At 32.5% G+C, this 17614-nt stretch overlaps 1 protein-coding gene across 2 annotated transcripts in view; it reads right to left on the bottom strand.

Moving 5' to 3' along the window:
- Positions 1 to 17614, bottom strand: part of cacna1fb (calcium channel, voltage-dependent, L type, alpha 1F subunit) — a 76139-nt gene that overhangs the window by 19191 nt on the left and 39334 nt on the right. For both annotated transcript variants that reach the window (NM_001324496.1, XM_021478267.3), the window contains exons 13-33: positions 17204 to 17364; positions 16790 to 17015; positions 14884 to 15091; positions 13271 to 13391; positions 12663 to 12738; positions 12123 to 12177; positions 11983 to 12040; positions 11648 to 11750; positions 9958 to 10087; positions 8663 to 8722; positions 8307 to 8413; positions 7429 to 7516; positions 5952 to 6059; positions 5824 to 5876; positions 5507 to 5653; positions 5214 to 5415; positions 2678 to 2836; positions 1884 to 1994; positions 1670 to 1753; positions 833 to 961; positions 684 to 749 (exon numbers count right to left, since the gene is read on the bottom strand). In NM_001324496.1, coding sequence (NP_001311425.1) covers positions 684 to 749; positions 833 to 961; positions 1670 to 1753; positions 1884 to 1994; positions 2678 to 2836; positions 5214 to 5415; positions 5507 to 5653; positions 5824 to 5876; positions 5952 to 6059; positions 7429 to 7516; positions 8307 to 8413; positions 8663 to 8722; positions 9958 to 10087; positions 11648 to 11750; positions 11983 to 12040; positions 12123 to 12177; positions 12663 to 12738; positions 13271 to 13391; positions 14884 to 15091; positions 16790 to 17015; positions 17204 to 17364 — 2452 coding nt within the window. The remainder of the gene's footprint in view (positions 1 to 683; positions 750 to 832; positions 962 to 1669; positions 1754 to 1883; positions 1995 to 2677; positions 2837 to 5213; positions 5416 to 5506; positions 5654 to 5823; positions 5877 to 5951; positions 6060 to 7428; positions 7517 to 8306; positions 8414 to 8662; positions 8723 to 9957; positions 10088 to 11647; positions 11751 to 11982; positions 12041 to 12122; positions 12178 to 12662; positions 12739 to 13270; positions 13392 to 14883; positions 15092 to 16789; positions 17016 to 17203; positions 17365 to 17614) is intronic.

The raw sequence follows: 17614 nt of genomic DNA, 5'->3' as shown, positions 1-17614 counted from the left end.
TTGTGAATGAGCAACGGTTTTAGCTGATGTCTGCAGATGTGAAGAAATGGTTGAGTAAATAGTTCCTCATACAAAAGGGTTTTTAGACTCTCGTGTTTGATATTTTTTATATACACGATTATGCCATTGAGCTGTTGTATAAATGCAATATCACTCTCGTCGCAGTGCGATGTGGCTGTATATCGTCACTGTTGGGGCACTAAGGCACTCGGCCTGCGGCCTTGTCCAAATGCACGCCTGCCACCAGAGCCGATATACAGCCACATCACACTGCTACTCATGTGATATTAATAAAACATTATATTGCTTTTATTGTACTAAATACAATACCCTAAAAGGGGCCTTTTTATTTATTTTTAGACAAAAGTCAACAAATAAAATCCTTTTATTTTATTTTGACCAGTTGACGTTTTCTGAAAAACAATTTTCTAAGTGACAAGGCAATATAATCATATAATAGAATAAAACACATATTAACATTTTACTCAAACTTACACCTGTTAAATCTACTAAATCCAAAGAACTGAGAATTGGTTTCAATGGTTCAAATGTTCAAAAGCAGATTTTCCCCCAATAGCTATATATATATATATATATATATATATATATATATATATATATATATATATATATATATATATATATATATAAAAGAATAAATACATTTTTCTATTCTCCATTACCTGCATTCCAATCACAGCATATATGAAGAAAATCATCGCGATCAAAAGAGCTACATACGGCAGGGCCTGAGGGACAAAAGGAACAATCCATCAGATTTAGACACTTTCCAACAATATGAGAAAGACATTTGTAATCATTATTTCCTGACCTGGAGTGATTTCACAAAGGTCCAGAGCAGTGTACGAATGCCTTCTCCCTTGCTGAGCAGCTTAACCAATCGCATCACACGAAACAGGCGGAAGAATGTAATGGATACACGAGAACTGTCCTCTGAGCTCTAAGAGAGAAAAACAGACAAAAGATCTTTAGGAATAACAAATCAATTGCTATTTGACTATATATGTTACATTCATTTGATTGGTTTTCTAAACAATTGTGTTTAATAATAGAAAGTTTGCAGATAAACTACATTACCCATAAGGCTGTACAGAAAATTACATCAATCAGAGAGCTGAAGTGAGTAACATGTTACAAATTAGAATTTAGCTCCACCCATTGCCATTAAGCACCACTTATGGTGTAATGGACATCGTCTCCCTCTCAAAATACTTAAATATTTCAATATATCCATACTTGGAAAAAACATGGTCTCTATAGATGTAACCAACAACTTTAAATGAAGTTTTGTAGTTCTCAATGTTTTATGGGTTTGTACTTCTCATTAAAATGTTTTGTCCAATTATGTAATATTTGTAATATTGTGATTGACCTTTGGTTTTGGTGCATTGTTTAAAAACGTTTTTATTTACAATCCCTATGAGAAAAATCAATGCAAAAATACTAAAACACTCAGTAAGAAATACATGATCATATTGTGATGTCTGAATTAAAACAAAGTTAAATTTACTATCAAGAACAATTGGGAAAAATAAAATGTAAACAAATTTACTAGTCAAAAACAGCAGTTTTTCTGAGCAGCCTGTGCTAGTTTAGCTGTAATATCAGTTATAATTCTTTTTGTTTACATATAAAAACAAGAACTCACGCTGAACTCTGTGACCACAATGTCCACCACACTTCCAACAACAATCAGCGCATCAAAAGAGTTCCATGCATCCACAAAATAATGCTGAAAAACAATGAAATATTAAAAAAGTCAACTACACATTGAGAATAGAATACATATTTTAGGCATGCTTAAATGAATGTAGGAGCAAGCAAACACATATTGATAATCATATACAAGTGAAAAGACTGACCCTTAGTCTAAGAGCCATCAGTTTAATGATCATCTCCACAGTGAAAAGGCCGGTAAAAACCATATTGAGGATGTCCATCACTTGACTGAAAAACTTTGACTGGTCATAGTGCTGTGGAAACATTCAAAAACATGTGTGATTCAGCATTTAAAATCAGCCTTCATTTTTTTGCTACAAAGACTTAAATATAGTCTAATGACAACTTCAAATGTAACAATGACACTTAATTAAAAAAACAATGTTAGGGATATGAGTGTGTGCATTTTACATTCAACATTGTGAGGTTACATTCACCACAGACATTTTTACTATGTAAATCCATATCTTTAATACTAGACTGTTGTCATCATATCAAATGTCTTCACTGTCATGTAAAGTGTACATTCAAAGCTTCGAGAATCAGTTCACTGATTTAGAAAATTATTTGATTCATTTATTTTTATTTGGTGATTCTGGCACAATATAAAAGTGATTACTTGGCTTTACTTTAAAAAAGTGAACTACGTGCATAATTATAACTGACTTAAAAGTTCCAGGTTACAATGGCTTTACTCACTTTCTAAGTTAAGTCAACTTGTTGATTTTAAGGCAATGGGTCAACTCACTTTTTTAAAGTAACTAATCGCTTTTTACAGTGTACTATTTCAGCACGGTGTCAGCTTTATGCTGGATTTTAAGTTTGCTCATATAAACTCAGATTCACAATTCCAAAAATAGACTGAAACATCTTTGTCTATGGTTCTACATGCTGATTGTAGAAGTTTTGTGAGCTTTTGTCAGACTCAGCTGTTTACCTGCACAGCCAGAGTAACAGTGTTGAGGAGAATCAGCACAAACATGACGTACTCGAACCCTGTGGAGTTGATTATAGACCAGAACTTGTACTGCACTGGGTTTTTGGGGATGTACAGCTTCAGCGGCTGAGCCTTTAGGGCATATTCAACACACTGTCTCTGAAAGTGACAAAAACAAACAGACGTATTGGGAGAAAATACACATACTGGAGTGAAGCTGTGCATAACCCGACCTCAAAACTTTCTTTCTGTTTAAATAAAAGTACTTAATCTATCTCTTGAATCTTAAAAAATGCTCTTAATATATAAGTAATTACTATGAAGAGTTTATCTGTGCATGTCATAACAAAGAAAAAATCATTAGCAAAATATAACTCCCCACATAGCTAAATTTCTCTGGCCCAGATCTGGCCCACACAATCAGCTTTTGCTTGGCCCACATGCCACAGTGAATTACGGTACATGATTGGAGAAATTCTGGCTTCCATACAAGGGCCAAACATGGACCATATCTGGGCCAAGTTAATAACCCATAACTGGGCCTGAACTGGGCCGAGATATGTTGATGTGTCACGCCTGTAATAAATTTCATAAACCCATTAAGCATTTAGTTTTATGGCCATGCTTTTCGAAGTGACCCCATTGGTATTTTTCTCACTGGCATTGTCTTTACTCAAAAATAAATTTAAATGTATTTTAAATGTGGGTCAAAATAGGCCAAACTTATGTGGCCCACATATACATTTTTTACATCTGAGCAAAATACTTCATTTGATCTGGCCCAAGTCTTATGTGCCGCCTTAAAGACGTGTCACCCCTCTGCCAAACCTGGGCCATGTTTGGCTCACATGCTGTATGCCAGTGCCAGACAAATGCCTCCTGTACCAGCTTTATGCCAAATCTGGGTCAGAATTTCTTCTAATGGCACTTGCTGCTACAGTACAGAAAAAAATACTATTCATTAAATGTTAAAAAGCAAACGTTTAAAAGCAAGTACATTTTTGTTTTAACTAAAAACAAATACAGTACAGTTTTGCTAACAATACATGGACTTTTCAACTTATAAATAGCTGTTAAACTACAGAATTGTTAAATGTCACATTATCAATGTTGTAAATTGTTGTGCTTCTTAAATGGTTGTAAAAACTGTACTTATATACAGTGCTCAGCATAAATTATTACACCCCATTTTGAAAATAAATATTTTATCCATTTGTTAATGAATATATATTTTGGTGCATTTCAACAAAACAGATTTATTAAACATATATTTATTTAAAAAAAATTTTAGCCACCGAATACCTTCAGAAAAAGATTTACATAAAAGAATACATTTAAATTCATGCAAAAAAATTATAAACTACAAAATTCAAACAAAATTCCACCTATAACTTTTGTTTCTTTTGATTTTTCCTTTTTTTTATGTATTTAAACCTCTACCGCATGGTGTTGCCATATGGCAGCATGATATTAATGTTCATTTCCCTGCCACTGTTTCTTTAAGACCAGCGTTCAAATTATTTTATTTTAAAGAGAAGACCTTAGTTTAGCCAATGATGTGCTTTTGATGTGTTTTTCTGTGGCCCGATTTCTTACAGACTGGCGCTTATTGTGAGTAGTTACTGAAAGCAAATTAAAATATCAATAAATACAAAGGATCAACTCATGTCAGATCCACAAAAAAATCTGAGATATCACCTCCAGTAAGTTGACATTCACAACTTAAAAACAGTTATCATCAAATTAGTTTTTGTAAATCAAACAAATGAATAGTTGAAGTCGGAATTATTAGCCCCTCTTTGATTTTTTTTTTGCTTTTCTAAATATTTTCCAAATGACGTTTAACAGAGCAAGGAAATCTTCACAGTATGTCGGATAATATTTTTAAAACTTTTTAAAAAAATTTTTAAAACCTATCTTAAGGTAGGTTTCATCATTATACAATCATCATTATACAATAACTTGCCTAATTCCCATAACCTGCCTAGTAAAACTAATTAACCTAGTTAAGCCTTTAAATGTCACTTTAAGCTGTATAGAAGTGTCTTAAAAAATTCTAGTCAAATATTATTTACTGTCATCATGACAAAGATAAAATAAATCAGTTATTAGAAATGAGTCATTAAAACTATTATGTTTAGAAATGTGTTGAAAAATCTTCTCTCTGTTAAACAGAAATTGAGGAAAAAATAAACAGCGGGCGAATAATTCTGACTTCAACTGTATGTGTTGCCAAATGCAATAGTGGAATGTGCAATATTGCAACATGTTAGCTAGCTAGCAAGGTCAGCTGTGATCTTTTTAGTTGTAACAATAGCAATATTGTAGAGCACTGTATAAAGTTTTCCAGAATTCTTTAGTAAATATAAAATTTAAAAGAACAGATGTTAAATCAAAGAATCTTATAAATGTCTTTACTGTTATTTTTGATCAAATTTTTGCATCCTTAATGATTTTTTTTTAATTACCCCAGACCTTTTAACAATAGCAAGTCAAACAGGGGAAGTAATGTGTTTGTAAACTGCTTTCCACCAACCTGATTTTTGTCCAGCTCGCAGTTCTTGAACTCGGCCTCTCCTTGCTCACGGAAGGTGATGATGACAAAACCCACGAAGATGTTCATCATGAAAAAGGCGATGATGATGATGTAGACGATGAAGAATATCGAGATCTCTACACGATAGTTATAAATGGGGCCGTGATTCTCGCCGTTGGCATCGATGGCTTTATAGAGCAGCCTGAGTGTGGAAAAAGAGCAACATATTGTATAAACGCGGCCAATCTGACCTTCGCTGACATATGGAGGAAGATGTCAGATGTCAGACTCACGCTGGCCAGCCTTCGAAAGTAGAGACCGTGAAGAGAGCCATCATTCCCATCAGCACATTATCAAAGTTGAAGTCACTGTTGAGCCAGATTCTCTCCCTCACCATCGGGTGACTCACATCTCCATCTTTATACACTACAAATGTGCCCCTGTGACCCAAACACACACATAGACACACAGTCGGAATGGACACGTAAAGCACAAAAACACTCGTGACACATAAGTACACATGTTCCCCCAAGGCAGAAACATGTGGTTAACATGAGAGGAGAATTAAACTGTAATGGCAGATGCTAGAAGAAGCTAGATGATGACATACTTGCACTGTTCCGGGGTGTTTTTAGCTTCATCTGTGCAGCGATAAAATTTGCCCTGCAAAGCACAGCAGTAATGATGCTTTAAATGAGTACATGAGTGTGTATTGCTGATGCTGAAGTCGTGTTTTACCTTGAAAAGCTGGACACCGATGCAGGCAAACATGAACTGAAGTAGAGTGGTGACAATCATGATGTTCCCGATGGTCCTTATAGCAACAAACACACACTGTACCACATGCTATACACACAAACACAAAGCACACACAAACAATAAAGTCAGCACCATCTGATAGAAAAGGTGTGAACAATCTGAATATAAATATGTAAAAATAGAGAAATAAAGTATATTTTAATGATTCCTAAAAATATAGATATGCTAGAAAGTGGAGACAGAAAAATCAGCTTTGTCAATTCAGGAGTAAATTCAAGTTGTAATAAAATAGAAAAGAGATGTTTTTAAATTTGTTACAAAGTAATATATAACAAATACTATGTTAACAGTTACACTTGCTATTTTATCGTCTATTCTATATATTTATTTAAAAAAAAAATAAACTAAATAAATCCATCCAAACAAATGGCTAAATAGCTAAATAATTAAATAAACAAAATAAATACACTGATCCAAATAAATACATAAGTAATTAATTCTTTTTTATACATTTTTAATAATTAATTTTAGTAATTGACTAACTAATTATATTTTGTAATTAATTCTTTAATTAATGAAGTAATTAATTAATTTCCCAGTGAATCTTGTGGTTGGAAGGGCATCCGCTGTGTAAAAACACATGCTGGATAAGTTGGCGGTTCATTCCGCCGTGGCGACCCCAGATTAATAAAGGGACTAAGCCGAAAATAAAATTAATGAATGAACGAATAAATAAATATAAAAATAAATAGCTAAATAAATAAATAAACTAAATAAATACATCCATAAAAATAAATAAATAAATAAATAGCTTAATAAATAAATAGCTAAATAAATAAACTAAATAAATACAGCCATACAAATAAATAAATAAATAAATAAATAAACAAATATATAAATAGCTAAATAAATAAATAAACTAAACAAATATACCCATACAAATAAATAATCTAAATAAATACAGCTATACAAATAAATAATCTAAATAAATGCAGCTAAACAAATAAATAAATAGCTAAATAAATAAACTAAATAAATAAATAAATAAATAAATAAATAAATAAATCTTTCTCTGAATTTTGTTACCAGAGAATAGCACTTTTTGATAAAATTTTAGGTAAATGTAGAGTATTTTTTGGATTTAATAACTATATAAAATATAAAACATTTTTCTTTTTTTCTTTTTTACATCTTAACAAATTTTCTGTATATAATGTGCTGAAAGAAAGAAAGAAAGAAAGAAAGAAAGAAAGAAAGAAAGAAAGAAAGAAAGAAAGAAAGAAAAAAAGAAAGAAAATATGGTATTCTAGTAGAGGAAGGACCTCCAAAAATTAAGCTTAATTAAGTTAATTAAGTTATATGTTATAGTTGGCATCATTACATGCAAACAAATACTTTTTGTTAAGGACAACATATGTAGATAAACCTTACATAAAAAACACACTAAAAGCTGTACCTTGAGTCCTTTGGCTCTGTTGATGGCTCGAAGAGGCCTCAACACTCTGAGCACCCTCAGAATCTTCACAACAGAGATGGCACTCGAACTGAGAGAGATGGAAAAAAAGAGGTCTGACTTTGTACATGTGGGCTTAAAAAGGTCTGCAGAAAAGCACAAACTGATCTTCACTACGACGCATGTTTTTCATTGTATTTATGCATTAGGCACTAAAAGTAAGCAATATCAATATTGAAATTCCGCTAATCATTTAAAAGGCACAGCATGGAATTTTTCGCTGCTACAAGATGTATGATGACACAGTGACTAAGTTTAGAATCTTGGAAATCAGTTCATGGATAAGCTTAAGTATTTAAAACTTATTATCATAGTAGTATGAAGCTGAATGAGGCTAAAACCTCATGGCTAAAGACAAGGACAGTGTGGCACAAAAGCAGCAGAGTTTTTTTTTAATCATTATTCAATTATAATAAATACATTTTAAGGTTCTGCTATAATGCAGTTCTGTGCAGTCTAATAAATTGCACTATGTATTAAAGCATCTTCGGTGTTCCCCTGTTTTCCACAAAACCCAACTTGGAAATTTGAGGGTGGTACTACATTTGACAGAGTTTAACAACAGTGTGTATGTGGCCACTGTTTGATTTCTGTAGTTAACTCTAATCCATAGCAAATGCAATCAGCTGTAAGAGGTTAAACACTCTTGCTTTATTTCTAAGCTTAAAAAGACAAACATTTCTATTGCAATCAGGCAGGCTATGGCACTATCTAGCAATATCCAGCAGAGGGCAGAATGCATACACTTACATACATTGAAGCATGCATTTGGCATCACAGCTTATAAACAAATTCTGTCAATATGAACACAGTGGACTTACTGTAAGAAGAAGGAGACCAGAGACACACTGACCACCAAAAGATCCAACAGATTAAACCAGTTTCTACAGAAGGAACCCTCGTGGAGGAACGCACCATGAACTGTCATCTACACAGAAAAAAAAGAGAAACACGAGGGGGTTTCTATGTTTCAGTTCTCCTATGACTGGCCTAATGCAAAAATAAAATTGGTAATCTTAGCAAATAAACATTAACCATAGTTTCGCAAAAGTGTAACAGTAATATTTGTTATAAAACTGTTACTAAAATTATACAATGTGGCAGAAAAAATGGATACTGGCAACTTTACTATTATAAATCTCCGTCTAATTTTGGCATATTTTTTTTGTCTCAGTACCTTCAGTAAGATCTCCACTGTGAATATGGAAGTAAAAGCATAATCTGCATATCCCAACACCTGTAGAAACAGAAAAGAGGTTCTCCTGTCATAAAAATATGATGCATGGCCACAGATTTACTTGCGACTTCAAAAAAATAGGACATGTTTCTGGATCAATATCCTTTGTTTTTGACTCCCACCAAACAATCATGCTCTTAACCCTTATTATAAACTCTTCAAGGAAATAAGCACACAGTTCAAGCCCTTGACCTCCAGTCACGACCCTAAACCTCAGATCTGATTGGATGATGGCAAATATTGTTTAAAGTCTAACATGAATGCTGATCCAGGAACATGTACTGCTTGGGTAAATCATGTTAAGCTACAGTATGTGTGTATTTATGTGTGTGTGCATGTGTAATGAATGAATGAATTAATTAATTTCCCAGTGAAATTTGTGGTTGGAAGGGCATTCGCTGTGTAAAAACACATGCTGGATAAGTTGGCGGTTCATTCCACCGTGGCGACCCCAGATTAATAAAGGGACTAAGCCGAAAATAAAATTTATGAATGAACGAATAAATAAATATAGAAATAAATAGCTAAATAAATAAATAAACTAATAAATACAACAATAAAAATAAATAAATATATAAATAGCTAAATAAATAAATAGCTAAATAAATAAATAAACTAAATAAATACAGCCATACAAATAAATAAATAAATAAGTAAATAAATAGATAAATAAATAAATAGATAGATAAATAGCTAAATAAATAAACAACACCTGTAGAAACAGAAAAGAGGTTCTCCTGTCATAAAAATATGATGCATGGCCACAGATTTGCTTGCAATTTCAAAAAAATAGGACATGTTTCTGGATCAATATCCTTTGTTTTTGACTCCCACCAAACAATCATGCTCTTAACCCTTATTATAAACTCTTCAAGGAAATAAGCACACAGTTCAAGCCCTTGACCCCCAGTCACGACCCTAAACCTCAGATCTGATTGGATGATGGCAAATATTGTTTAAAGTCTAACATGAATGCTGATCCAGGAACATGTACTGCTTGGGTAAATCATGTTAAGCTACACTATGTGTGTATTTATGTGTGTGTGCGTGTATGTGTGTGTGTGTGTGTGTGTCTTTGATGGTCAGCTGATTGAAGGATGGCGTTTTACCAGCTGGCACCGAGGAGCTCGTCCAACATGCCAATCAGGAAAGCTGCAGTAAATTACTTTTAGGACCCTGCGTTTGTGTGTGTGTGTGTGTGAGAGAGAGAGAGAGAGAGAGAGAGAGAGACTCACATTGTTCCTAAAGGAGTGAGCTCTGATGGGATCCTCCGCAGCCAGTGAAATGCTGCTGAGAATAATAAAGACCAGGATGAGATTGGTAAAGATGTGGTGATGGATCAGGGTATGGCAGCCCACTCTTATCCTGGAGGGAAACACAAAGACCATTGTGGTTAGCTGTGTAGTATTCAAAAGTCAAACGACTTTTGTAAATGTATTCTTTAATTAGTCAGTCGCATGAGAATATTTAAATATTTGAAGCCAGAATTTATTAGCCCCCCTGTTTATTTCTTCCCCAATTTCTGTTCAATGGCGAGCAGATTTTTTTAACACATTTCTAAACATAATAGTTTTAATAACTCATAACTGTAGAGAGAACATTCATGTTAATTTTGTGCTATAACTAGTAGTAAAATTTCACCTATTGTGGGTTATTTTTAGAACGAAACTCCCACGAATAAAGAGGGACCACTGTACACACACAAAAAAAAAAAAAAAAATCTGTTTTTCGGAACAAAAATTGGATAAAAAATTGGAACATTGGAGGAAAAGAAACTTATATTTGAGGTGTATAAATCTCTGTCATGTTGAAACTGTAATTACTGTACATGCTGTAAAAATCTATTAATTAACAATTTTCCATAGTGTGTAAATCATGGATGTATTTCATTTACTTACACTTCTTTTAAATTCAATTATAGGAACTTTATCTCTGCTCAAAACAATTTTGACACTAAAAACTTATTGACTTTTATTGAGATTTCTTGTAGTTTGGAACAATATACTTTCTAGATTATTCATTTACATCACGTAAAGATAATGAGCTCCCAATAACTTTTCAATACTCGTGGATTTATTTTCTAATTATATTATTTCCTATGCAATAAATATTTTTAAAGGACAAAAAATGTCAACAATTAAATAAAATTTTGTTACTGACAACTGTTAAAAAGCCCCTATAATGGGTTTTTGAAAATTACAAAATTACAAAAATGTCAAGCTGAGGTTTAAATCTGTTAAAAACTACTGATACTCAAAAAGAAAGGTTGACTCAGAGTTCCAAATATGTAGCCATTTCATATTGAAGTCGTCATTGCCATATATGAGCCACCATAACTGAGAAAACTTGAACCCGCCCTTCCCTTCAAACACAAGCAGTGTGCGGCGGATGGGATTTTATAAAGCATAACAGGGGTTTTTTAATTAACTAACATTTTAACAATGCAATAACAGCATAATACACTCAAAAATGACTTTTGCTGCTTGTTGAAACTAATCTAAAATTAGTTAAAACAACACAATTCTTAAGTTGTTTTGAGGGACAACTAAATTGTTTTATGTTAAATCCACTTAAATTTGCAAAAACAAAGTTAACTTAATCGATTTGTGTTGGGACAACATGAAGAAATTGTGTGGAACCCAGAACTTTTTACAGAGTGTACATATTAATAAAGAAATAATTCCTCTTATTATTCACTCACACAAGTTGTTCCAGACCAGTATGACTTTTTCCTTCTGCAGAATGCTCCTAACCAAATACATTTGATGACTATTAATTTCCAATTTACGGTCTTTTCTTACAGAGGAAAGCCATTCGGGTTTGGAATGACATGAATAAATGATGACAGAATTTAATTTTGAGGGTAAACTGTCTCTTCAGATGGACAAGTGTGTGTGTAGCGTGTGCTTTAAAGTGCACACTCACGGGTTGGTCTTGCTGAGGCAGAAGAACGCACTGCCCTCTGGGATAGGAAGAATCTTCTCTTTAGGAGGAGCGAAGTCAGCAACATTGAGCTGAATTTTCCCTTCTTCCAGAGGAAAGATGGACAGAAAGAAATACAGAGAAATAGAGTTAATGAGATCACAATCTAGCTCTATCAGCACTGTACCCTTGAGTTGACAACCCAAACCTCGGGACACTCCAGAGGGACTGTTAGTGCAATGAATGTGTGCCATGACATGACTAATTATGGTCGCAAATGTCTGCTGAATCACCATAAAACCCTTCATAATATGGCGTCAAACTTCTGCTGACTTTACCTTCATCATCTCCCTCCTCAGGCTCCTCTTCCTCCTCGTACTCTTCATCCATGTCCACCTGTTAAAACACACCATCTCAATGCGACTGATATTCAGTATTATTCAACAACAGGGACAACAGAAGAGTTTGATTTGCATACCTTCACCTCTCCATTCTCTTCTTCTGCTGGTTCTGCTTCACCCTCTTTTTTTTCTCTGTCAGGATCAATAGAACACAGGTCATAATCTTTGTGTGTTGATATAAAGTAAGTGCTTATAAGTACACAATTATAAACAGTTTTTTAATCAGTTTTTATTTAACATAAAAATAATAGAATAGCCAACTTCAGTAAAAAAATAGAAGAAAATTTTCAGTAAAATGTTGAGAAAAAAAAAACTAATTGGTTTTTGCTTTGCTGAAATGCTTTTAAAATGTTGGACTCTTTCATGGCACTTACTATAAACACAAATAATATAATATAATATAATATAATATAATATAATATAATATAACATAACATAACATAACATAACATAATATAATATAATATAATATAATATAATATAATATAACATAACATAACATAATATAATATAATATAATATAATATAATATAATATAATATAATATAATATAATATAATATAATATAATATAATATAATATAATATAATATTATTTGATACGATTTAAAAACCCACTCATTTTTCTTGTTGTCTCCATCTCCTCCTGCTAAGTTGTCAACAGCGATGGCCAAGAAGACATTCAGCAGAATATCTGATCAAAAACAGATTAAGGAATAACAAATAAACCCCCCCCCCAAAAGGACTTGAGGACATGTTAATTCAAATGTAAAGAAATTTTAAGCTGTATTTCACCTTTAATTTTTGATCCTTAAAAATAATCCATTCTTATAATGCAATTAATTGTCCTTTTAAAAACCAAGTAAAATCCATAAATTGAAATAAATATACAGTTAAATTCTGAATTATTAGTCCCCCTTTGATTTATTTATTTATTTATTTTTTATATTTCCCAAATGATGTTTAACAGGGCAAGGCATTTTTCACAGTATGTCTGATAATATTTTTTCTTCTGGAGAAAGTCTTATTTGTTTTATTTTAGCTAAAAGCAGTTTTGAATTAGCCCCTTTAGGCAATATATTAGGGGGGTGGCGGCTAATATTTCAGGTGGGCTAATAATTCTGATTTCAACAGTATAACTGCTGGTGCTTCATTGCTGAAATGACATAAACACAATTAATGGTCACCAAATTAGCAAGCGAGCTGGTTTCAAAGGCAAAGGATACAGTTACCACAGATGAACAAAATCACAAAGTATAGACAGACGATCATTCCAGGGAAAACCGGTCCACCGTATGCCATGATGCCATCATACATCACTACATTCCAGTCTTCACCTGTTAGGATCTGTAGTGAGAAAAGCAAACTCTGGAGCAAAAACCTTCATTTTGTCATCATTTATTTACCTTCCACTTGTTCCAAACTAAATATTTTCCACGAATCTTCTACCTACAGTATGTCTTCAATTTATTCACCTTCAACTTGTTTTAAACCTAAAATCTTTCAAATATGTTCTTTGTGTTCCCAAAAGAAAAAAATATATATATTTAAAGAATGTTGGAAAAGCAACAGCCATTGACCTCCATAGTATGTTTCGTTTCTACACTCTCAGAAAAAAGGTACACGGTGGTACATACAATGTTCCTTAAGGAACTTAAAGGAAATTAAAGGAACTTTTAAGTGATTACAAAGGTATTGTGTGAAAATTGGAGAAAACAATGTGTTATATTGTAAAGGTGGAAAATGTATTTCTGTAACCGTTCTGTGAAAAGTGTTGTGAAATGTTTTTTTTTAAAAACATTGTTTAAAAATGTATTTGATTTTTTTATATTTACTGAATATAAATTGACACATTTGGATAAAGCAAAAAAATTATTTAAAGCTGTCCTATACTTTTTACATTATTATAATGTAAAAACTATAATCCTCAGGTGTACCTTTTGAGGTTTTAGTGTAAGATGTCTCACAAATCATAAATCTATCATAAATATTGTATTATAAATATAGCTTTTTAAATGGAAACATAAACACACTGCTTTCAAGTGTGTTTCTTTAAATTAAGAGTGATGTGTCTCAATGTAAATAAAACCCTTAATGTAAATGAAGCTAAATTGGTTACATTGGTTACTCCAGAAACTACAAGAATAACATGTAATTGTGTTTTAAAGTCCTGTCAGTTAGCATCTTATCTGTTAGGAAAGTCCCCTCCCGTAAGTCTTAATAAGTACAAAATGAGGCTTTTCGATTTTTTTATTTTTAATGAAATAAAATATATACTTTTACAATGGATCTCAGATAAGGCTCCCTATGTTAGGATGTACTGAACTATTTTTGAATACACGTCCTTAGATTATCTGACCTGTATTGTGCATGATAAAAGTGGAGGAACCTTTCCTGACATATCTTGATTTTGATATTGCTTCTATCCTGACAAGAGGATATGGTTCATTTTGTTGATTGTTTTACACATACTATTAATACTTCAACATTCTTTTAGTTCTCCAGATCTTCTAAACTTCCATGTATGTATATGTGCACCTGTAAAGCCCTATTTGTGTATGTGAGCTGTATCTTCTTGTTTGTTTGTTTTTTTTTTTGTCATTTGTTTAACTGTTGTTGTCACTGGATCATCATTATTTTCTAAGGATGTTATTTTATTTATTTATTTATTTTATTTTTTTGTAAAAGCAAAAATGTAATAAACGCATATATACAAAAAAGTCCTGTCTGTTTAAAATTCTGATATACTGTTTTATATATTGACATGAAGCTGAATATAGAGAGGCTTTAAGACAGTGCATTATTGTGACAGTTTCAATGTTACGGGGTGTTTTATTACCTGAAAGCAGGTGAGCAGGGCCTGAGGAAAGGAATCAAATGTGCTCCTCTTGGTCTGAGTCTCGTCAAAATTAAACTTCCCTCCAAACAGCTGCATGCCAAGCAGAGCGAAGATTATGAGGAAGAGGAAGAGCAGCAGCAGCAGGGAGGCAATAGACTTCATTGAGTTGAGCAGCGAGGCCACCAGATTGGACAGAGCTGTCCAGTGCCTGAAGAAGAATAGTGGAGCAAGATTTAGCAGAGCCGAGAAGTGAGGACATAAACAACATTATTAACAACACACAAATAAACACAGAGGTGAACTTCCAAATACTATAAATTAGTTAAAGAAAGGAAATCATACAAGGGGTTTTCTATGCCCATTGGTGCATGTACTATAAAAGGCATACACACTTTTTGTGTAAGAAAAATATTACTAATTCCAGATATTAGCATATATATATTCTGTTATTGTTAAAAGTGGAAGTCTTCATGCATTATGATGACTAAAAAGAGCATCAAAACATAAATTTACACAATTAGTTAATTTAAATATTTATTTACACTATTAGTTAATAAGAAATTACTACACACTTAACTATTAACAGTTCATTATAGGAATCATATTGAATGTTTATTTGTTGTTGATGCCATCATTGTTGATAAACAGTTGTTGTTCATGAGTTATATATTAACTCACAATTATCTGTGAATAAGTTAAGGATTTAATAATAGATAAAGTGTCACTGCATTGTAAAGTGTTACTGCAAAAATACTTAAATACTTATAATAAAAAAATACTAAATTAAGGGTTATTTTCTAACCTAATCAACATTCAAAATGGCTAATGTTGACTGGACTAATAAACAAATTCAGCCAATATCAATTTTGGGTCAAACAAAGGTCAATTAATATTCTGAATAGAGAATCTGAGTGAATCTTAAAAAAAAAAAAAAACAAACAAACAAACAAACATATGTGTAACTACTAAAAGGGATTGTTCACCCAAAACTGAAAATGCTGTCATCATTGACTCACCCTTCACTTGTTCTTTATGAGTTCCCTTCTTCAGAAGATATTTTGTAAGATAATGGAAACTGCTAATCATTGATTTCCATAGTAGTTGTTTTTCCTATTATATACAGTTAAAGTCAGAATTATTAAACCCCCTTTGAATTTTTCTTTTTTAAATATTTCCCAAACAATGTTTAACAGAGTAAGGAAATTTTCAAAGTATGTCTGCTAAAAAATTAACCCTATCCTGCCTAGTTAACCTAATTAACCGAGTTAAGCTTTTAAATGTCACTTTAAGCTGTATAGAAATGTCTTGAAAAATATCTAGTAAAATATTATTCACTGTCATCATGGCATAAAATATAAAACATAAAATAAGTCAGTTATTAGAACAGAGTAAATGAAACTAAAAATTGTGTGTTGAAAAAAGGGGAAAAATAAACAGGGGGGCTAATAATTCAGGGGTTTTAATAACTCATTAACGTTAACAGTTAACTTTATTAACTTTAAAACTTTAACATAACTTTAACAGTAAATCAATGGTTCCAGGAATTCTGCTTTCTTTATTTCTTTCAAAAGAGCTTCTTCGGTGTTCAACAAAAGAAAGGAACTCATAAATGTTTAGAAGCACTTGAGGGAAAATAAACAATGAGTAAATAAAAATGTTGAGGTCAACCATCCAGGTAAAGGCAATAACAAAGATATACAAGTGTTACACAATAAGCATATTAAAATGAATTCAAACAAAAAGCTATATCACTTTTTTTTTTTACGTTTATAAATTGAAATTATATTCTTCATTTACTTTTTGATGCTTAACGTTTTCTGCCAAGAAAATCTAAAAAAAAGAGGGTCATGTAAACAATAGAAAGCTCATTTAAATCACACTGTGTGAATAAAAGTGGCTCGAGTACCGTGTGACTTTGAAGATTCGAAGCAGGCGAACGCAGCGTAACACTGAGATGCCAAGAGGCGGCATGATTTCCATCTCCACCAGAACCGTCTCCAGAATCCCACCACACACGACAAAACAGTCAAAACGGTTGAAAAACGCGACGAAATAAACCTGCAACCCCAGACTGTACATTTTCAACAGCATCTCCACCGTGAACAACGAGAGTAGAACCTTATTGGCGATGTCTGTGAGAAACAGAGAAGGAGAGAAACAGATATGATCCCTGCTCAATGTTTTTTGTCACCGGTAACACCTTGATGGACACCTTGACAACACATCAGCTAACAGATGTCCATAAATAAAAGTGTGGCTGACGCTGTGGGCCAGTACACATGATGTGTCAGTAAGGTGATGTTTGGTAACAGCTTTATACCCTGAACGTCTGTGAGCCATTCTGGTTGGTTGTAATGCTCTGAAGCACTGAGAGCTGTGTTGAGGAAGACCAGGATCAGCACCAGCCAATAAAATGTCACAGATTTCACTGCCGTACGACAGTTTCTCCGGATGCAGCGGTTCCAGCGACGCAGGGCACGGCTAAAAAAACAAAACAAACCAATAATGTAGTAATCACTGCATATACCATTGTTATATTATTTATATTGTTACATTATTATATTATTTACAGTGGGTTTTATAATTCAATTAGCATCAAGAAAGCAAAATTAGCACAAAGCATATAAACATATGAAAAATAAAATCCATATTTCTTTCCAACAATGTAATTTTATATTATATTATATTATATTATATTATATTATATTATATTATATTATATTATATTATA

This window comes from Danio rerio, chromosome 8, assembly GCF_049306965.1.
Source record: "Danio rerio strain Tuebingen ecotype United States chromosome 8, GRCz12tu, whole genome shotgun sequence".
Taxonomy (NCBI): Eukaryota; Metazoa; Chordata; class Actinopteri; order Cypriniformes; family Danionidae; genus Danio; species Danio rerio.
The sequence above is the reverse complement of the archived record's forward strand: the minus strand, read 5'-3'. Positions and strand labels throughout refer to the sequence as shown.